Below are 22,342 nucleotides of genomic sequence, written 5' to 3'. Positions count from 1 at the left end.
CCATCTGTTGACTTGATACCCCTAAATACATAGTTCTTAATACGAACCGATAGAGGTTACCCTACGGATAAAGGTGAACCTCCGTTACCGTACCTCCGGGTGCTCTTTCAAAATTCCCGTTCTTACTTTCTGCGAGTACGAACGTCTCTTGCGTTTTCCCGATTTCATGGAAACTGAAACTACAAAATATCGACTGCAGGTTCACAACCACCTTTACAGTAAGTTTAACACAAATACAGCTGCACAGTTCCGCACTTTCTATTCTTTGTGAACAGTACCAAGTACTAGTGCGTATTCGAGGAAAGTAGTGCCTTCCATAGTTTCACGACCCAGTGGAGGTTGGGACCAGAGGCTTTATTGGCCAGTCAGTATGGAAGACACTAGGAGCAGTTGGTGTAAATGGGAAAAGGAGGAGAGATGCTACCAGAAGACTAACCGAAGAAGCAGAACGCTCATCACGATGGATCTGGATCCGAAGCAATGAACGTGATTGGAAAGGTCATGACTAGGCAGTATTGGCCACACTGCCTGCCCCGCCTCCCGGAGGGGGTCCTGCTAGGGGGCGAAACCCCCATTGATGGGAGGAAGCAGCTGAAGATGTCATGACGCAGTACTACTCATCCACTGTTTTCGGTAAGAATAATCGTTTTCAGTTAAAAGACTTTATTTGGATGGAAAATACGTTAGGACGATATTCCTGTTGCTTTATAATAGTTAGCTGCCGAGGCTGAAACAGCAGAGTGGTCAAATACACCATATACAATTCACAACTCAACTGCTGTTTCAACGGTTGAATAAAGATTTTGAATATACAAGCGCACCATTGGCAATAATCAATGTCCGTATCATAATGTAATTTTACGCATTTGTAGTGATATTAGATTCATGTTTTGGAGGATCATATAATGATCTGAGGTATTTTCAAAGCCTTAATCATAAGGTCAATGCACGTTCCCTTTTGTAACCAGCAAATCATGAGAAACACAAAGGATAGAAAAAAAAACACTGCAACCTATTCACCACTTGATCTACTCCTATTTTACGTGGTCAGAAAAAAGTAAAGAAAATCATTTGGACGAAGCATTTCACTTATTATCTATTTCTTTAGCACCATTGTGATTTTCCTGACATAAGGCCATGTTGGGTTTGATTATATGGATAACATCCGTGCCCGCATGAATTTTCGACCTTTTCCAAAAAGAAAACTTTTCAGCCACACTGTTAGTCGTACAAAGTAGGGCCAATACATGCTGTAGATTTCAAAACAAAATATAGAAAAACGTGTTCTTATGTCATCGGATGCCAAGGTTATTTTCAAGGTCAAAGAAGAAGATGTGAAAGAACAAAAATGAAGAATCTATTGTAAGGTACACCATACTCTTTGTGTTAAGTACGTTCTTCAACCTTCCTGACCACTTAAGATTTCATTTTACCATACTTTTTTTTATTCGCACGCTCGCATCAGTTTGGTATTCATAGAGTATGTCATCCATACAATCAAATCAATATGGCCTTAACTTTTTTGAATCTTTTTATCTGAAACAATAATCGTCCAGGTCTCTGTCCGCCCCGAACTCGCCGGTCCTGTCGTAATCAAACTGCAGACCGCTCGCCTGCATCCGCTCCGCGTAGATCCGGTCAAAATCCAGGCTGTTGATGACCAGGAAGAACTTTTTCCAGTTAGCCACAGTTCCTGAATGACATGAAAAACAAAAACAGTCCATTGAGCATAATGTTGAAAACCGCAATTGTGAACATACACCTGGTGAGAATGACTGATTGTCATGATGTATTATTGTTAGAGGCAATGATTAGTAGGTATTATTTTGATACAAATTGAACACATTTAACAGAAGGCACCTATAAGCAGTCGTTGTTCATAATTGATGATCATGATGTACACACATTTGCTTATAAATATACAAGGGACCCGAACAAAGTGTTTTCATATGTTGTGTTACATCAATTAGTTACGAGATGAACATGCGGTTTTCCGCACTTCGTCCAAAACGTGACAAAAATTTACACCTGCTTTCAAAGTACGTCGGCTCTTCTGCATGTTCTGTACATTACATCACTGCCTTTACAACTACGTCATCTCCCCACCTGTTCTCAAGAACTCTGATTGGCTGAAGTCGAAGCGGTCATCGTTAGAGTAGTTGGTCATGGGGTTAGCCTTCATGTTGTCGAACCGACAGTGTTTGACGACGGTGTCCACGGTCTGTGGCGGCAGGGGCCGGCCCAGGAACTGTGCCACTCGCGCCACGACCATGTGAGGGTCCTACGGTACGAAAAAACAATAATGAGTTTCGTATTTATTTGTGTGTAAAGCCACAGTAAGTAGATTTTATAGCCACTTGTTTTTCCCCATCTTGATTTTTTCGAAGCTTGCATTAGGTTTGGATTCCACAGAGGATGTCGTCTATAAAGTTTACTTGCTGTGGCCTAATTCATGTTTCAAATGCTCGTGGATCGTTCTGGCAGATAGACCATCACAACGTGCAGTACGACTTGATCTTTCTATCAACTCCGCTAGATGTCATCACTGAGTTGTGCGTAACTGGGTAAAGCCAGTACCTGACACCAGATACGATCCCCGTTCACATCACAATGATAGGTAACTTATTTATATCCCCTCCACACGCTAGAGTTCAACTGCACGATATGCCATGTGGGATGCATATCATGTTTATTTGATCAAACCTGGTAGTGGGGCATTGACACCGTACTGCGCAAACGTTGAACTACAACAACAGAACGTTCGTGAATAATACGAGTGTTTACTCGGCAAGGTAATAACAGCAAGGTAACTGCCCGGTGTGTCACCACGTACAAGAGCGTGTCATTCACCTTTGACAAGGTGTTAAACGTTTACGCTATGATCATAAAAACGTTAATGAATGTTTATAGCTTACCTTGTGTAAATCTTCATACTTGACGAACAGCATCTTTGTGGGATAGGTGCTGGCATGTGTCTGCCAGCCGAGGATGTGGTCGAACCAAGACCCGAACTCAACTGAAACAACAGAATAGTAAATTTACGCAAAAGAATACAGTTGCATTTTTTATTATACCCATCAAAAATATTATACTGCATATGGTTTATATTGGGCAGAGTGAAAGGTATATCAATGCACGAATAATCTTTGAATTTGACTGCTCTTTGTTAAAGGAAGAAAATGTCACTGATAAATTGTCAACGGTTGTATAGAATACTAGTATATCACATATATATGGTTTCTGGGTGGGATTTTACCATTAAATATTCAGAATGAACGAACGAGCTAACGAAAGTACGAACAAAAAAACGAATTAATGCATGAAATGAAAGGAAATGAATGAATGAATATCTTTCTAGAACAAACCTTTGCCTTCGACAAAGTGAAAGAAGAATTCCGCCCAGGACTCGGGTGTGACATGACATCGGCTCATGCGGTGGAAGTGGTAAAGGGAGTTACACGTGTCTTTGGGGTTCCTGGCGAGGTACACAACCTGTAGGGATGGGACAGGGGGCGCTTTCCAAGTCAGGTCTAGAAGGAACAATCTACTTCCAGATCATGGCACTGAGATAATCTTACATATGAAGTACTACTACTAGTCTAGTACACAAACAAATTTAGGTCTACAATACAATTAGCAATAGTGAAGGAACTTCTAGTAACGAAAATTGGAGCGTGAGCATTGTGTAGAAACATGAAGAGATGGGGAACTTTCCAAACCTAAAGCGACAGATACTCATTTTTTATCATGTCCTCAATTGAAATGAAGCATGATGATCTTTGAAGTCAGTATTACAATAAAGCGGCTTTGCTATAGCTTGCGGCTTTAACCAAGCACATCGTGTGACCCCTACTCTTCTCGATAATTAAAAGTGTGTTTGGTTCTTTTGCAGCACTGGGAACATCTGTCATAACGTTATATGACAGAGCCGTAAAACTGGCACATTTTCGTTTATCTCATAATCACCTTGCCTTTCCCCTGCCGGACCTGAGGCGGGACCATGCTCCAGGGCAGGCGGGTCTTCATGACTCTGGGGCCCGCGGCGGCGTCCAGCAGGCGGCGGTTCGGCACCCTGGTCCCGACCGGCCGCTCCTCCAGACACGGTACCCGCTCGTACACCGGCACGGTCGCCACCCGGCTCACATCCCCGCCATTAAAGATGAGAGACACGATCTCTTCCATCCACGTGGAACCTGGAACAGAAAGTCGGGCTTGTAAGCGAAGCACACACAAAAAAAAAACAAGATACCAACCCTCCGCTGCAGTACCATAGAATGTCGCTAGGAGGCCCATAATCGAACCCGACCTTCGTTTCCCTAACAAATACCAGAATGATCCATCCACAGCTTCTCGAGTTATGCGCATGCTAGCTACAGGCAGACATACACGGGAACAAACGCCACAGAAAACATAACCTTCTTGGTGAAGGTGATAGCTATGACTAACAGACCAAACTTTAAGGGTGTAGAATCCAAAAGTAGAGTACTTATAATTACTTACTTACGGAGTATGGTGAATCTAAGTAATTTTTCAACCTTTTCGGTTCAGAACTTCAGAACGGTAAAAGGTAGAAAAACGTGCTAGAATTTTAAAGAATCTTTGATACATAGCAAACGTATTTTGTTTAATCATACATTCTTAAATCAAATAATACTATTGGTTGTCTTTGTATCTATTTGTAGTTTTTGTCTGTTTACGAAGTCTTAATTACGTGTGCATCATATTCGTATGTCTAAATGGGCGCGCCGGCATAAAAAACGAGATATAGCAGTGTGCGAGGTATAAATTCTTGATGATACCTTAGAACTAACTTTGTGACAATGCGCGGTCGTCGTTTATCTGTACAACTATTGATTTTAAGAATAACGTACCGTGTTAAATTGATTTTGCGTACTGTAATTGTACAGTGTTCGTTCAATGACGAATACTTGAGGCTTGAGGCTATAAACTGCGTTCCATGTATATTTACCAAACGCTTTGGAGCATGCAAGACAAACATGTATATTTGAAACGACCTTTATCACCCCAGTATTCATACGTGGGCACGTTTTTGCGCACCTGCATACAAATATGAATAAAAGAAATGAAATCTACATTTGTCAAGTCCCAATAACACGAAAGTCGCCTCCGATTTTGGTATTTCGATCAATGGCGCCCTTGACAAGTCTTTAAAACCGCGACTCCATCAATATTTAACAGGTATTTCTTTACCTCCGAGGCCCGTGTTGACGGATGTGGAGGAGATTAGATGTTTTTCTGATCGGTTCGGGTTTACAGACGGGACAGAGGTTACGCAAGGTCAGGGTCAATCTCTCTACGGATGCCGGTTTTTATCCCTTTTACTGGTGCAACAAAACATACGCGCGAGCGGGGGGACAAGGACGCGTGGGGTGGGGAGGGCGCGAATACAGGACGACAGTTCCAGCGGGTTAGAACAAACACGCCCCAGTTTCAGGGCCTCAGTATTGTACTGATGTTACGTTCACGGCCCTTGTTGTACGTTATAACTGAGCACACTGAAGCCATCACCAAGAGACAAAGGTGTGATTCCAACACGTAACAGTCGGGTGAAATCTCGGATGGAGGGAGATTCAATTTGTGAACGTGACCCTGATGTATTACGTTGCTGACCTTGGCCTGGCTGGAGGACACTGCCATGCCCTGCCCTGGGACACTAACCTTTGCCAAATTTACGCCCGGCTACTGTTTCAATGGCCGCTGGGAACGGAAATATAAACCTTGTTTGGCGTAGCTGAATTTATAGGAGTGAAAAAAAGGAAACGCCTGTAACGTTGGTTTGTGAGACGTTGTTGAATATTAATAAAGCTGAATCCTACGATGAGCTGTAACATTATTCACTTTCTTCTGGTGCACAGACATTGAAATGTTTTAAGATTTTCACCTCGTTGTGTTTTCGCTATCAGTAAAGAAGTGACTAATGAAAAAAAAAAAAGAAGTGAGTTGTTTATATGGCTAGGATTTTAATGAGCTCTATCTTGACAAAACATACACGTGGCAAATGTGTCTAGTTCTTTCAAGGATGCTATTTTCAATACAGTGTCCCTGGCTCGTGCTGTGTAGCCAATTTTACATACGCATCATGTAAATCATTGTCCATGTGGTAGAGTACCACCATCTGGGGATGGGATATTCACTGTATATCATACACAAGATATGCAAATAATAGTTACTGAAGCACCTGGATAGATTTTGGACAAAAATCATCTAGTTTGTTGAGTAACTGTTATCATGAACATCGTATCACCTGGATGTGTAACCACCGTCTATATCAACAGGATCGCAGATTTTAAGCCGTTGTTCAGGGGATTTTTACTGTTGTTGCCATATATAACTAATAACTCTAGAGCACATTTAAATGTAGACATGATTTCACATTGCCCTTTGCTTACAATACGTTTGAAATGCTATATTTTCTATCAACAGCTTTATTTGTATGGGGAACGTTTTAACATCATAGTTATACTGTGGTCGTGCGAAATCGAACACAAGAATAGCACTGTGAAAAATTTGACCATTTTTAATTTTTTGTTGCCATTACTACAGACTCAATTCGTGGTATGTGCATCCTTTGTTGGTCATGTACTAGAACTAGCAATATTAATCTGGTGAGTTTTTGACCATACATATGTTACTATGGTTATATAATATAGCAAAATGTGTATCACTAATAACATGTGCAGCCGCCATGATCAAGCACTTGTGAGAAACGCCGTTAGACGACAGTTTATGCAATTAGATGATGAATGTAATTTTACGAATAGTTCGGCCTAATATGAGCTAAATTCGTACATCTGTTATGATCGGAAACTGCACTCATAACGGTGCCGTGCAACGTTCTACTGGTGAGACTATGCACTTTGTACACAGTTGCACCTGGTTAGATTTTGTTGTTGGAAAAGGAGGTATCGTTACAAATTACAGAATCCTTACCTAATCGAAGACTTGTTCATGTTACTGCTGTTTCAAGCTTCAGCAAAGTGTAGCGTTAAACAAACTTAACGTTACGACTTGAAATTAGCTTCAATTAATTAACGCCACGCAGTCGTACAAATTATTGCTGGTTCTTCGAGTGCTACCAAACATTTTCTCACCTGACCGTGGATAGCTCGCGATGAAAACGTCGTCGTCCCGAACTTGAAATCCCTGAAGTGCTCTGATGTCTTCAGGCGGATATAGCGCCGAAAACATGACTCCCTGATATTCCCTATAGTCAGACGGTTGGAGGGGAACTACGGAATGGTTTCTGTGTAGAACCGGCATGGTGGAAGGCTGGTCTGGCGACTGGAGAACAAAGCATCGCCAAACACAATGCTAGGGCAGTCCCTGAATGTGATTCAAGGTGCCGCCGCCCCGGTCTCACCTTGTCGCGATGCCGTCCTTCTTAGTTGACCCGTCTCTCTGCATGTAACACTTGACACATGGACTCGGAATGAACTTTCACCCGCCCGATCGTTTCTTATCTGTTAGCTCCACAATTACACAGCCAGAAAATATAGACTCGATGATATTTTATGGTATCAAAAGAGCTATTGTTGCATACGATATCGATGGTGAAATAGCCTTAAGGCTTAAGGCTCGTTGTTAATATTCATTTGCATTCTGGGAGAACGGGTTCGTTCTGTTGCGGTCTCGTAAACGTGACGTCAATGGCGTGGGACACCATGCGGGTCAGCTGAGGACAAGTGCAAGTGTAGTATCACGGGCTCTATCATCGCTTGGGAAAATGGAGGATTTCAGGGGCTTTCTTTTTATATAACCTGGTGAAATTATGTGTAAATGGATGTATGTATTATTCATTTGAGTTTTGAATTCAGTAATGACTACTTCAACTTACAACTGCAGCGCACCTAAAGGTGTCTTTATATATTGAACCTAAAGGTGTCTTTATAACCTTAAATTTTCTGGTTACGTTAGTGTATTTACTTAAAATAAAAATACATAAGAAGGAGAACACACTATGTATTGTTCAAGTAAATAAGTTCTCATAAAGTTGTCTTTATAACCTTGAATTGGTAACGTTAGTGATCTTTATATCAACATTATTATAGAGACTATAACGTTACTGCGTTGTTTAACACACTTCTTTTGCAATTTTGGAAACAGAATTATATGAGAATGAATTTGAATGAACATCTAGAAAGATGTTTCGTCTGATGGAAAAAAAATTCATTCCACTGAATTCAGTTCAATGTAACGGTAACACAAAGGTGGCAACGTTACGAGTATAGTGCAATAAAGTTATTCTATGTTGCAACGTCACCTAGCCATTTTGCTCCGCACTGCAGAGGCATCGTCTGCTAGAACATGGCTGCCGTTTCCGGTTCAGAACTGTGCGATCCTAAAGTAATTTCCGCGAAAACTTCAGCGGAAAAGAGGAGGAGATTTACAGGACCAAAGGGTATGGGTAACAATGATATAGTACATATCAACGATTGTATCTTGCTGTATGAAATGTCGATTGTGATGATATGTATGCATATGAACGTGTACGTGCGTGCATAGGGTGGGAGGGGGGCGTACGTTTTCTTTTTTTGCGTGATTGGAAATGTAGCGTTAAAAGCGAAACCAAGAAAGTTTACCTGCACTAAATAATAGTAAATTGAACCCAGTGTAACCTAGCAGCTAGAGACAAGTGTATCAAATGGTAGAGGTTGAATAAGGACAACAACAGCAACACAGTTGAAGCATATAGATTATAAAGTTTTAAGTGACAACACAATAAAAGTAACAACATGACTATTTTTTGCGTTTCCATGTGTGCTTAACAGGTGGAGCTACAGCACGGTTGGCACATCAGATCCCAGAGGACATCCTCAACAATGTGGAACTACAGCAGGCAGTCAAACAGGTGGGGGAGGGGCATCGCTAATTGTATTGATGTGGCATCATTTAGTCACCCGAGGACCAATAAACCTTTAGCATAGTTCAGCTTCATTAGGGATCTATATGACTTTGACAGTATGTATGTAACGTTACACTACACACGGAGGTCATTTTTTCTAGGATTAGTATAATGAAAGTGGTTACTAGTCAATTTTCATTGCCTGTTTCAGTTGCCTTCAAACTACAACTTTGAGATCTTCAAGACAGTTTGGAGAGTGAAATCTTCAGGAGCCAAAAGAGGTGAGTGTCTTTTGTTGCTGTTACTTTGTAAGGTATCATTGACTTGCTTTTTTGTAAAAAAAAAAAATTCAGCATTTCAACTTTTTCCTGCTCATTATACCTCCTAATGCTAAACAATGATAAAGTTCAACTCTTGTTCATTTTACAGTGGCCTTACAGTTCCCAGAAGGTCTCCTGATGTTTGCAACCACCATAGCAGACATCATAGAAAGGTTTGTCCTTTCTTCTGTTTTTCAAGTGACTAACTTTTCCAGAAACAGGACGATACCACAAAATGAGGAATCTTATTTGACGCAGACATGGAATTCTTCTGACAGCCTTTACATTTGGTCACTAGTATTTACATTAATTAAGAGTAAATTAATGTTAACTAGTGTAATCAGCTACGCTGCCTGTGAGCCTGTTTAGTGTTTTGTAACACTTGCAAGTAAATAAACAGAGAGTAAAAAGAAGGCACAGCAAATGGCAGAACCTTAAGCTTTTAACAATGAAAAAAATTTGTACCATAAGCGTTTTACAGGTTTTTGTGCTACAAAGATTAGGATTCATCAAAGTCCTTCCCAATTATGCCCTGATAGGGCACCATCCATCTCCATTTCAGTAGCCCTTGGCGACACAACTTTGTGCAATCACTATAGTAGTGGGTTTCACTTCCATACTCTTTCCCGAATGCTGAGTGCTTAGCAGAGAAAGCTGTACCATTTCTTAAGTCTTTGGTATAACTCGACCTACCGAATGCAATGCAAACACCCTACCCACACAGCCATTGCACCGAAAAGATTGGGATTAGAGTATATATTTTTCTTCTTTGTTTGTCAGATTTACAGAAGCAGACACCCTGATAATGGGAGATGTGACATACGGTGCCTGCTGTGTGGATGACTTCACTGCTAAGGCTCTGGGTGCCGGCCTCATGGTGCACTATGGGCACAGCTGCCTCAGTAAGGAAACTTTCTACTCTTTCTATAACATCCTTGCTCACACTTACTTACACACTGATGTCTATCTTCTTTCATTTATTCACCTATTTATTTTCTCCTTATTTATCTTCATTCATCTATTTTTCATCCATCCATTTATTCCATCTTTCATTCTTGTTTTTACTACTATGATGAACCGATCAGTATATAGAGTAGGTAGTGCTATCCTTTAATGCATAATTGGAATTGGCAAGTGTAGTCATTCTGATAGTTTGCTATAAGTAAGTACTCTATGGCATTTTAGGATGTTAGTTGGCAGAATTGTTTTGTAATAGCTAAAAGTGGATCTGAATAAAGTCAAAGTCAAAGAAATAACATGATAAACTGCATTTCATGACAAACAAAGGGTCAGGAGAACAAAGTCTAAGACCTCTGATCATTTCAAATTGTTTGGACATTATGGGTATGTCTTTCTCAAGATCTAGAATCATTTCATGGCTATCCTACCAAGATGCATGTATATTGACCCTCTTTACAGCAAGCTGCAAGGTTCATTATTCCCGTTTTCATTTTTTTTGCAAAAATTTCTTTTTCCCTGTGTTATACAGTTCCCATTGATACCACCTCTGGGATGAAGATGCTGTATGTGTTTGTGGACATTAAGATCGACACCATGCACTTCATTGAGACCGTGAAGCACAACTTCAGCCCTCCCTCCTCCCTGGCACTGGTCAGCACCATACAGTTTGTGGCTGCACTTCAGGTAAGTTCTGCCAGAGGGTGCTGATATAGGAGGCATCTTTTGGTCCTAATCTACTAGCCTGGGTATCATCTGATTACTTAGCCTGGTGTCCGGCCTTGTTCGCTTTAGTTCTTCAGGAGCAGACTAAAGCGAACAAGGCTGGACTCCAGGCTACCAATTACTACCAGGGCTGGTAGTAATCAAATGGTACCTACACTACTAAACTTCTTGGTTTCCTGACTTTTAAGTCGTAAAAGCTTTGTTCCCTCACAGAGGAATCATGAATTTTCAGTTGATCTCGCCGCAGTTCATCAAATGTCTCATTCACTGTACATGTGCAGACTTTCCTGAAACTGGAAGTGCTATGACATCAGAAGTGAATCAAAAGTGGTGGGAAGATAGAACCACATTCATAGTTATGTAGTTTAAATGTGTCTAGTTTTTGATCACCCATTTTGTTTTCCTTTCCCACAGGCTGCTAAGCAAGAGCTGAGTACAGACTACAAAGTTCATGTTCCCCAGTCCAAACCCCTGTCCCCAGGGGAGATCCTGGGCTGTACTGCCCCCAGACTACAGGACACGGATGCCATCATGTGAGTGGTACTAGCTTGTATCTAGGAACAGAAACAGCGCTAGCCATCCATATATGGCCCCCTTTGGTCATCAATGACCATGATAAGATGACAATTGATATCAGCCCTGAGAAACCCATAATAGAAACAGCAAAAGATGCTGCATATAACAGAATGAACATCATGGTAGTATGCATTTTACTTTGATGGTTGGATGTGTATCAAATGTCAATAGGTAACCAGCAAAGATAAATTTCTTGTTCGATGAATCATCTGTTGTTAGATTTAAGACACAGTATTGTAAGAGAAGGGATTATTACAAAGAGTACAACATACAAAAACCATATGTCACTATATCACTTACAAAGTGTTTGTGTGTTCACATATATATAGTTTGATGTTAAGTACTGCTTCCCACAGTAACGAGTCAAAAGTAATTTTTGCAAAATGAAGAAATGTCTGAATGCTGTTCCTCTTGCCGCCCTCCCACCCCAGTTACCTAGGTGACGGCCGGTTCCACCTGGAGGCTATCATGATTGCCAACCCTGAAGTTCCAGCGTACAGGTCAGACTCAAACAGCTTCTTCATTTCTTCATTTCATACATTAGTGAAGATTTGAAGTCCAGGTAAACCACGGTTTTAGACAAGTCAATCCCTGCAACTGGAGTGACTTTCAGTACTCTTCTTCAGTGTCACTAGAGTGGACTTGCAGAAGGAGTCAGTGCTATACATTCAAAGCCCAAACTGTAAAAACTGGTAGAAGATGATGAAGTCACTAACTGCAGTAATCCTCATGTATAATCTTCCTATATCATCCAGTGATTTGCAGAGATTGAACTGAATTTGAAACTACATGTACTGTACCAGTTTATAGTCTCTGACTGCACTTTAGGTCTGTTCTGCTAGGAAGTGCTGCTATAGGAGAAACATAATGCAATTATTCCCTGTTCATCTGCTGTATGTACCTCTCTCCCCCCATGCACAGGTATGACCCCTACAGTAAGGTGTTCTCCCGTGAGTACTATGACATTGACCTAATGCACCACAACAGACACCAGGCCATCCAGACAGCTGCACAGGGGAACAAGTTTGGGCTGATCCTGGGTACCCTGGGCAGACAGGGGTCTCCTAAGGTCCTGGAGGTAAGGAATCAGGTTTTGTTGGATGATGTGTTTATCATTTGTTCAGGTTAACTCTGAAGATTATTTGTTCAAGTAAACTATGATGTAGGGCTTCAGGATCACACACAGTACAGCACAGTACTAGTACAGGAAAAAGTACAGGTTCCAAATGTCTCAGTATCAGTATCAGTACTGTACCAGTATAGAGATACACTTAGCTTAAGGTTATACGAGGGGCGTTCAAGAAGTAATCCACCTGACCCATTTCCCAAAGGAGGAGATTAATGAAACTTGGTGCAGTTATTAGTCTTTCTCTTCATAGGAATCACCCAGAGTTATGCATTTTCTACCATCGTTTGATGCAGCTCTATACACCGTTTTTGTAGGACGCCCCAGGTTGGTCCTGCAACAGATGCCTCATCAATGGCAGAAGAGGGACGACCAGGTCTGGGAGCTGTTTCCACAGACTTCCGGCCATGTTTGAATTCACAATGCCAGCGTTTTGCAAGGTCATATGATGGGGAATCATCACCATAAGTTTCTTTTATTTCATCAAAAGTCTCATTTGGTATGCGTCCTTTCAAATACAAAAACCGGATCACTGCGCGACACTCAACTGGCTCCATTTCACACCTGGTCCATTTCACACCTGACTCAGTTCAAACACCTTTAAATCAAAAACCAAAATTAGTTCAGAGCTGTTTTTTGCAACATAACCCATAGAGATATGAATCATTACATATGCAAAATTTCATCTAGATCAGACAACTGGAAGTGGGTCAGGTGGATTACTTCTTGAACGCCCCTCGTAAGCTGTGGAATTTTTATGTACCAGCTGCAGGTTTGATAGTATGTATGATGAGGATTTCTTGTGTCCACTGTTACAGCACATTGGAGAGAAGCTACAGCAGTGTGGTAAGGAGTATGTCACAGTCTTACTGTCAGAAGTCTTCCCAGACAAACTCAACATGTTCTCAGACGTAGACGCGTAAGTTATTTCTATATTTATCTATATCAATCTGTCTGTGTGTATCTTTTGCTTAACCTGTTCAATCATAAAGGTGGAACAAATCATTTTGCTGCCCTAGCATTTTCAGTAAAACAATCTCTGTTAAAGTACATGAGATGGATCTCTATCTGTTTCCAGCTTGTCTCCAGTAAAAGTTAAGATGTCCACATTAATGTTGTTTCTGCAGATGGATCCAGGTGGCATGTCCACGACTGTCCATAGACTGGGGAACAGCATTCACCAAGCCTCTCCTCTCACCTTACGAGGTGTGGAAATCTTATATATATATCTTTCTGTCCGTCCGAGAGAGAGTCCATCTCTAGCATAGTATCTTAGCACTTACATATTTGAGCATGTGTCCTTGTGTGTGCATGTGTATCCTTGTGTATGCATGTGTTTACGTGATTCCCTATATGCGCAATACATCATCGCTATCATCCTCAGTGCTCTTACTTTTGGGTGGAGTCCTCTATCTCTTATTACCTTATTGTATATACATATGTGTAATGTTCGTTTTGTTTGAATCATGTTCTCTTATTTCTCCCAGGCCTCAGTTGCACTTGATGCTATATCCTGGCAGAACACCTATCCCATGGACTACTACGCTAACTCCAGCCTGGGGCCCTGGACTGTGAATAACGAGAAGCACCGGCCGCCACGTCCCGTCCGACAGAAAAGAACTGTTACAGCGAAGCCAACGTCAAGTCCGCAGGAGACTACCCCAACAAGCTCGTGTGATAACAGAACTGATAGAAAACCTGATGTTGAAAACCTGGCACAGTATGCTCTGAAGAAATCATGTTGTGGAAATGAGTCGTGTTCAAAAAATGCACAACAGTAAAGTAAATACCCAAATACCCTAAGAGGCAACTGTTATAGATTGTGAAGTGGCAGTAAAATTGGCAGATGTGAAGAATACATATACTCTGGCTGAGATGGTTATGTTTGTGTGTGTGTGTGTGTGTCTGTCTGTTTGCCTGTGAACAAAATAACTGTTGTTGATGATATTTGGCATGTCTGTTGGTAGGTGATGGCAAATTGAAGAAATAGAATTTAATTTGAACTAGGCGGGAAATTTGAATAAGCAGTTCATGAAATTTGTGGGTCTTCTAAGAGGTAAATGTTCTTATGTGTTTAGTGTTTAGTTAGAAAACACACATATATACATGAAAGACACAAACTCTGAAATTTATCTCCATGCAAGTTCATCATTATTATTACTCAACAGAATGACAGTTATATGAATAGTATTTTATCATATAAATCTAGATTCATTTATGCACATTTGGTCGAATTCTTGAGAAATATCTTCATTGGTTGTCGAACTCTTCATTCAATCCGAGAGCAGTTGTCATGTCACGAATATCAAGCTTCAGTAGTCTCCAATCTGCATAGAGCAAAAGAAAAATCATTTCAAAACACATTGGACAGTAAAATCTTTCCACAAACAAGGTATACCCAGAGACAATGGATTAATGAGTGATGAACTCTACAATGGCGGATGCAATTAAACTAGTCTGCTGGGGCCATGGAATTAATCAATTTGGCGATGAACTGGCGTGGAATGGACTTTTACTTGAATACCACTAAGGCCCAAAAAACAGTATCATCGCTATAATATATAAAGTATGCAAAACAAGTCTGTTTTGGCAGTTTGGACTCACTTGTCCTTAGGGTCGCGGTGTCGTCTGTAGCAGGAGAACAAGAGGGCCAGAGATGACGTGGATGATGACATCATCAAGGTTCACCACTGATCTCATTCCTCTTTTCAACCTCCTTGGTCTGACACACCCACGGGCGCACCTGTTAGATATGGTGGAAGTCAGAGTTTTATTTCTGATATCCTAAGTGTTTCAGAACGGGCAGAAAATGTTACCATATTCCCTTTCGGCATGTATTCAGAGATCAAATAGAAGAAAGGTACAATTCATCACCTGTTCCCTGGTTGAGAAGCCCTACAGACGAGGACACCACACCGCAGGTAGACCCTGGTGACATCACTGACAAAGTTGAAGGCTTGGAACTTGAACCTTTCGGCCGAGTGGCGTGGGGCGGCTAGCTGGTGGTAGGTGGGGTCCACACCGCACCTGGGAAACAACATGTAGGCTTGTTTTAATGCTTGGCATGTCAACAGCATTACGCACCTTCTTAGTCCATTTTCACATATAAGTTTAGCATGTTGAGTATTTGAAAACAGTATTGCCCCAAAATAATTTTTCTCTCCCAACCGCCATATGTACTTTTGTTTTTTGTGTATCAGAGGAGAGGAGGCCCTAAATATAATTTTAGAAAAAAGTAGGGCACCCTCCTTTATATATGCTGTACTGTACATGTAGTTGCAGTGACTAAAAGCACCACAATGACTCTGCATCGTGTACCAAGTGTGTGTACTTTTTCCAACCTAATAAACAAAACAAAACACAGACTCACCCCTCCTGAATGATCTGCCACCGGTACCCCCCACCAGTGTTAGCGGGCGTGTCCGTGGTCATACAGTCCTCCACCATGATGCTGAGATCAGGGTCAGAGTTCAGGAGCTCGATCTCTACCACTATGTTGCCACCGATCTTGACGACAAGCGGGGAGTCAGTGTTGTACGACAGGCAGTCGGCATCACGGCAGAACCTGAGATGGTTGTTTGGTTTTCAGTAAAAGTTTGATCAACAAGGAATAAAGAAGAAACAGTCGGTTGGAAGCTGAAGAAAGGTAGATGTGAGAAACGCCGAAATTTCAGTATTATCACATAGGAAACGACCACACAGTGTCTATAGGTTCTTAGTTCTCTCCCTAAAAACATGTTTGTACTTGTCACCGTAAACAAACATATCACTGCAAAAAATGCTCTTTCTTTTCACATCTTTGTCTCACTATTGTAACGTGTAAACTGTTTTCACTTGCCACTGTAAAATGAGTTCTTGTTTCCCACCTTAAAACAGCTTGTAGTTTCCCCATGCCCTGTTCGTAGAACCTGTCTGGCTGGACTACGGGGTTGTAGTCGGTCAGGAGGGACTTGCGCCGTGGCATCTGGCAGGTGAAGTCCAGCTCAAACCCGCAGGCCCGGGTGATCGGGGAGGACGAGGAGCCAGGGAGCAAGCGCCCGTCCTCTATCACCTTGTTACGGTACAGGATGGAGTCTGGAGTCATCTGTGTAGAGATGGAATGGTTAGATTTAATTTGGAATGGTGCAAAGTAAAAAAAACATCAGCTCATTTTCAATCTAGCAACGTGCAAGAGACAGTTGTCTTGATACTTCAATGTCACAAATTAAGTGGCTGAGAAAATTATAATCTCACAATTGTAATCTCCGTTGTAATTTAGGCTTCTGTTTTTGAAAATTCAAATTCGAAATTCAAATGAATCAAAGACAAAGAAATTAACAAATAGACAAGCATGTTTAGAGTTTGATATTTCTGTTCTATTGGAATTTAGAGAAGAAAGAATAAACTTTCAGTGAGCACTTTTGAAGTGAGATATATCTTTCATATCATGAGTAATCGATAAGTAAATGTTCAGGTTGTAAAAACGCAAAGGTAAAATTAACTCATCATTCGTGGATCAGCTCCAACCAAACAATTTTCCTTTTTCTCTTTCAATGTCTATTTTAATGTAGATCGCAATTCATGAAGTATGAATGTCAACTTTATATATCACATTTGCATTATTTCCTATATACTTGCCGAGCTGGTTGTTCCACATCCCACCAGTGGGGCCAGGATGCTGACGTGAGTACTGTTGCTCCGTGCAGTACAGGACTGATCCGCTAGGTGGAGTGCTGGTGCGTACACTTGTGGAAAATATTTCCGTGGGAAGTCCACTTGCATGTAGAACGAAGAGCAGGATATGATGGCGTATGTGCGGAGATCTGAAAAAACAGAAGTCGTCAATTACAACAGAAGGTAAACGTAATGCTGGGACTGTTCCAACCCATATTGATGCTTTTCACCCCTTTATATAAATTCTAGCACCTTATATGCTTTAAGATAGAAGTGCAATCATGCTGCCTGTCCCAGATAAATTACTGATACAGGCTCATATGTTGCATGGTGAGCCTGTCTGTTATCATTTGTAAACCTAAAATGTCTCAGCGAGCACCTGAGGTGTTACCAAAAATCACCTTCTGAAGAAATAGGACCCGACCGGCTGCTCCCCGGGAATCCAGAAGTTCGGTTATCTGACGTTGTCTCAGACAGACATAACTCCGTCTGCAGCGGACCCTGTTCTGCAAACGCGGACAGCGACTGAAAGTCCTCAACGCTGGAAAATAACAGGTGAAACAGAGAGATTCAGAACATTTTACCTTACTCTTTGAATATAACGTTATAAACGTTATTTACTAACTAAAAGAACTTGGTTTTGTAGCTATGACTCCACTCTGTGGTTTTAAACACTGCTTCGACTGCCTCCGGTTTTCTTGTCCGACTTCCAATACATTGACAAAAGATTCCACGACCATAACCATCCCTCCCACATATAACGGACCCTCCTTACTTGTAGACTCTGCTTGGATCTCCCGCCAGGTCTGTAAGTTCCCGGATGTCCACCTCGGCGCCCACCCCCACAGCGTACAGCGTGATGCCGTCCTCCCGCGCCAGGTCTGCTGCCATACGCACCCCCACCCGCGACTCGGGATTGTTCTTACCGTCTGTGATCACGATGGCAATCTGGGGAAGGGTCAAAGAACGGTTTGTATTGTGTGGCGAACCGCTAGCAACGTATATTTCAATAGCTTTCATAGAAGGCCGGAATCTGTCCTTGGTGCTGAAATGCCCTCCATTAACTGTTCTGTACATTATAGGGTGTGGGTGTGTTCTCGTGGCTTGCTTTACGTATTGTCAGCAATGCTGGATGTTTAAACTTTGAAGTTACCAGGTAAATCACGCAATTTAAATCACATACTAAGCTATTGAATATTACACAATGCGCAAATTTACAGGTCTGCCGCCATGCGCACCCCACCCGCGACTCGGGGTTGTTCTTACCGTCTGTGATCACGATGGCAATCTGGGGAAGAGTCAACGATCGGTTTCAGTAATGTTACGAACCGCTGACGACGTATACTACAGTAGTTTTCTATTGGAGGACGGCATCTGTCCTTGGTGCTGAAATGCCTTAGTTAGGTTATGCTGTACATTACAGGGGGTGTGTATTCGTTTTGGCTTTAACGTAAGTACTGTCTGGCATGCTGGATGTCGAAACAGGTAAATGTGAATTTGTACATGCAATGTAATTCACGTATTTATGATATCATACAACATGCAAAGTTACTGGTAGCTCCGTGGTTTGCAAGCGAAAGTATGGAGCCAGGGCTCACTACAGAAGGTGGTACTTAGACTGTCTTCAAGTTGATATGAATTCAAATTTATATCCTTATTGATGGCTGAAATGGGCATCTTACTAAGTAGAATTCTTTCAGGTTATGATAAACTGGTACGGACCTTTGTCGGACATATATATATATATAGAAGCAAAAGATGCCTGTGCATGTTTACTGCTTAGTTCCGTTAAGGCAAACTAGTTTTACCATACGAGACGTCGACAGTCACATCTGCCTTCTGACCTTTTTGGCGCCCTGTCTCTGTTGGAACCTGCCGACCATGTACATGATGGCCTTCCCCGTCTCCGTGCCCGGCCCGTCCATGTACACGATCTGTCCCAGCGCGTTCCTCAGGCTGTGCACGTCAGTCAGGTTGAACCAGAACTCGTCCTGCTGATCAATGCTGTAAAATGATAGTAGTGATCGTCGATGACGTATTTATGACGTAAGTTTGCAATGAGCGTCACAACGTAGAAGTAGAAATTGTATGTACGTAGATATACATTGACCATAACCGTGTTAAATGCACATGTATGGGGCACACATACAAGGGGCACATATAACCGTGACAAACACACACGCATACTCACACACACGCAGGAACTCACGCACGCACACACGGGCATTCACGCGCGCACACACAAGCACTGACACACACACAAAGAGATAATCACACACACACACACACAAACAATCTCGCACACAAACACACATACTAGTACACTCATACACAACCACAAACGCGCGCACACCAGCGCACACCTGTACTGGATGGTAGCAACACGTGTCTTGTCTGGCCCGATGTCGAAATCACTGACTAGCTGTCGACAGAACTTTTTCTCCTTCTCGAAGTTGAGATGCCCGACGCTGGCGGATCCGTCCAGCAGGAAGATGAGGTCCATCTCCGCCTGACACTGTGGTTCCTGCAGGTTTTTCAGTCCGATGGAGGTCGGGTTGAAGGCCGGCAGCGCCAGAAATACAGGTCCTGGTAGGGGAGACACAATCATATGGGATACATAACACCATCATGCCGCGATGTGACATTTCACATTTCTATTAAAATCGTTCCCTTCTTTCCTTAATCAAGCCAAGCAATCTCCTTCCCATGAGGGGTAATTGGTCGGGGACGGCTGCCTAGCTGAGTATACTACAATATCTTAAGGATGGGGGTGTCGGTCTTTGATGCAACAGTACCCTACAATACCGCTAGGGCTCAGAATCGCCATGTATCTTTGGGATCTCTATATCTACTCAGATACCGAAATTCATACAAAGCTATCAAAAGGATCTGGAGTCTGGGTTGTGAACATATAAACACAACCCAGAGCAGTATACAAACGTCTGCACGATCTCGGTAGTGGGAACAGACAGTCCCTGAAGCCGCATGCGCAGACGGGGGAAGGTCTATCGTTCATGCAGAATCCCACGTCACACTCACATCCGGGCACTGGATAGCCGTAGTTTCCACAGTAACCTATTCAAACATACAGGATTGGCTGGATGTTAGATTCTATTTTTTGTTGTGTTTCTTGAGATACCCATTAGCAAAAGATTAATCGCCATACAGACAAGCGGATTACAGGATTAAAAGAAACATACATGTACATAATCATATCATAAAACATTCAACGAACTTCAGGTAATGAACTTGAGAACAAATGGTGGATTGTTTTTTCTTTACTAAATTCACAATTTGTTCTCTTAAAAAGTTAAAAGGGCCGGGCAGAGATTTCATATTGAGTGTTAGGGTATTCCATACATTGATGGCATGGTAGAGGGAACTTTGCTTTTCGTTGTTTGCTTTGCGTTTTGACCAGAGTAATTACTAGCAACCTCAATTTGTGTCTAACTGTGTATTTGAACATGGTGTACGTATTGTCAAGCTAGCATGTCTTGGTTTCGTACCCAGACAAGCGCTCTCGTCCTCAGAGTTCATACAGTCGGCAGTCCCATCACAGACCCAGAGAGACGGCACCACCTCGCGAGCGTTACAGACATAGTTTGTCCAGTACCTGAGATGTGAATAAAACAAACAATAACATCATGCGGACTCGTGGTCGTATAATCACGTGCACAATTAAACTGAAGATAGAATAATTCTTAAGTACATGGCGTCCCCCTTCCTTTTTGCTCTCGCTGAACCACTAAAATGAAGATACAACAATCATTACTACGTTCTAGTATAGCCTCTTTCACAGAGATTAGGACTCATGTTCGGCGACAAGAATTCTAGGTGATATAACAAGGGTAAAAGCCCTGAAAAAGAAAAGAAAACCCATCTGGATATTGATTGTTATGCAAATCAAAACAATGGTCGAGACAAGGACTGTTTTCTTTATCGGGGCCTTCACCTGTCGCCGCACATGCGTTCTGGTCTCTGTGAAAGGGCTTATTACCTTCTCCCTTGGGTTTGGTGAGTCCTAGCACGTTTACCCATCCATCTTGTATGGACCGCCGTGTCCCTCAGTAGTTTCAGGAGACCCTCTGAAGACGGTGTGGGTTCTTTATCACCCCTGTCGCCTCCAATGGAACTGTCCTGACTCATCCCCCGTCCGGTGGGCAGATGGCATCGTCCGTTCACACATTGTGGCTCATCTTTCTGCACTCTTACAGTCACTAACAGTAACAACAGTAAGAGAACATTCAACTTTAAGAACATTCCATTGAGAATTTCATAGTAGAGGGATCTCATGTAAAGGTCCTTTAAGTTTGACACAGTGTCCTCACGTGAACATATTTCATAACATACAGTACCATCATCATATTTGATTGTGTTTTTTGTTTTGTGTTTTCTATTTATTACATTGTGGTAGCCAACGGTTTCTATGAATAACTCAAAGAGATTCCCTATATGGTTTAAACTTGATTCTATTTGTTACATTAGACAAAAAATGTAAATCATTATGATAAATTGAAAAACGTATTTTTCAATCTTAAACGGAAACCGAGTTACGGGCTTAATCACTGGCAGAAGAGTTAAGACCTATTACTGACAATAGCGGCTACCCAAGCAACAATAGTATAGCGACTGGCAGGAAAAAAAGTTACATGTACGTGAACGTGTTACCATTTCAAGAAACTGCTTTCGCGCGATTAAAAAACAGCTACATGGAATCTTCACCCAAGCTTAGCTTAGAAATATCTCTTCCTCAAAATCACATACCTTTATCTGCCGCACAAAGTACCAGATTATTGAAAAGCAGCGTTAAAATGAGCGATTTGACTGCCATGTCTGCTCTGCACACGGGCGCCACCATGACAGTTATGACGTGGCACGCCCTCCTGTCTTAGGGAAACACCTGTGCTGACGGTGATCATTAAGTAATTCGAAAGGTAAGGAGATTAGCATACGGATGATTTAATTTGTACTGACAGACAGAAATGTATCGGCAATCTTGGAACGTCGTTCACGTGATCGTTAAAATCATTTGCATATGTATGTTCATTCTTGAGATCAAGGATGTTCAATCCAATTAGCCGCACCTGACTGTGTTAGCTTCTTGTCACATTTGTTACACTA

At 41.9% G+C, this 22,342-nt stretch overlaps 3 protein-coding genes across 4 annotated transcripts; 1 reads left to right on the top strand and 2 right to left on the bottom strand.

The window, feature by feature from the left end:
* Positions 1 to 643: 643 nt before the first annotated feature.
* Positions 644 to 7,584, bottom strand: LOC118425628 (sulfotransferase 1A3-like). The gene is made up of 6 exons (XM_035834593.1): positions 7,113 to 7,584; positions 3,967 to 4,193; positions 3,366 to 3,492; positions 2,916 to 3,016; positions 2,107 to 2,281; positions 644 to 1,693 (listed from the first exon to the last, which is right to left on the bottom strand). Exons 1-6 carry the CDS (start codon positions 7,279 to 7,281, stop codon positions 1,533 to 1,535), a joined length of 960 nt encoding a protein of 319 aa, XP_035690486.1. The 5' UTR covers positions 7,282 to 7,584; the 3' UTR covers positions 644 to 1,532.
* On the top strand, positions 2,166 to 14,450 carry LOC118425627 (2-(3-amino-3-carboxypropyl)histidine synthase subunit 1-like). Of its 2 annotated transcripts, none has more exons than XM_035834592.1 (13): positions 2,166 to 2,286; positions 8,307 to 8,419; positions 8,790 to 8,869; positions 9,075 to 9,144; positions 9,293 to 9,356; positions 9,964 to 10,085; positions 10,673 to 10,827; positions 11,281 to 11,399; positions 11,874 to 11,942; positions 12,364 to 12,520; positions 13,387 to 13,487; positions 13,696 to 13,774; positions 14,056 to 14,450. In XM_035834592.1, the coding sequence occupies exons 2-13, from the start codon at positions 8,326 to 8,328 to the stop codon at positions 14,347 to 14,349; spliced, it is 1,404 nt and encodes a 467-aa protein (XP_035690485.1). In that variant the 5' UTR covers positions 2,166 to 2,286; positions 8,307 to 8,325; the 3' UTR covers positions 14,350 to 14,450. The 2 variants fall into 2 exon arrangements, with proteins under 2 accessions (XP_035690485.1, XP_035690484.1); XM_035834591.1 differs by lacking the exon at positions 2,166 to 2,286 and adding an exon at positions 7,856 to 7,874.
* Positions 14,451 to 14,696: 246 nt separating this feature from the next.
* On the bottom strand, positions 14,697 to 22,143 carry LOC118425626. The gene is made up of 14 exons (XM_035834590.1): positions 21,986 to 22,143; positions 21,219 to 21,438; positions 20,728 to 20,834; positions 20,162 to 20,296; positions 19,585 to 19,807; positions 19,066 to 19,225; positions 17,997 to 18,169; positions 17,623 to 17,762; positions 17,186 to 17,370; positions 16,435 to 16,652; positions 15,939 to 16,133; positions 15,443 to 15,595; positions 15,173 to 15,311; positions 14,697 to 14,895 (listed from the first exon to the last, which is right to left on the bottom strand). Exons 1-13 carry the CDS (start codon positions 22,077 to 22,079, stop codon positions 15,179 to 15,181), a joined length of 2,136 nt encoding a protein of 711 aa, XP_035690483.1. The 5' UTR covers positions 22,080 to 22,143; the 3' UTR covers positions 14,697 to 14,895; positions 15,173 to 15,178.
* Between the last annotated feature and the right edge of the window lie 199 nt (positions 22,144 to 22,342).

This window comes from Branchiostoma floridae, chromosome 11 (assembly GCF_000003815.2).
Source record: "Branchiostoma floridae strain S238N-H82 chromosome 11, Bfl_VNyyK, whole genome shotgun sequence".
Classification (NCBI taxonomy): domain Eukaryota; kingdom Metazoa; phylum Chordata; class Leptocardii; order Amphioxiformes; family Branchiostomatidae; genus Branchiostoma; species Branchiostoma floridae.
The sequence above is the reverse complement of the archived record's forward strand: the minus strand, read 5'-3'. Positions and strand labels throughout refer to the sequence as shown.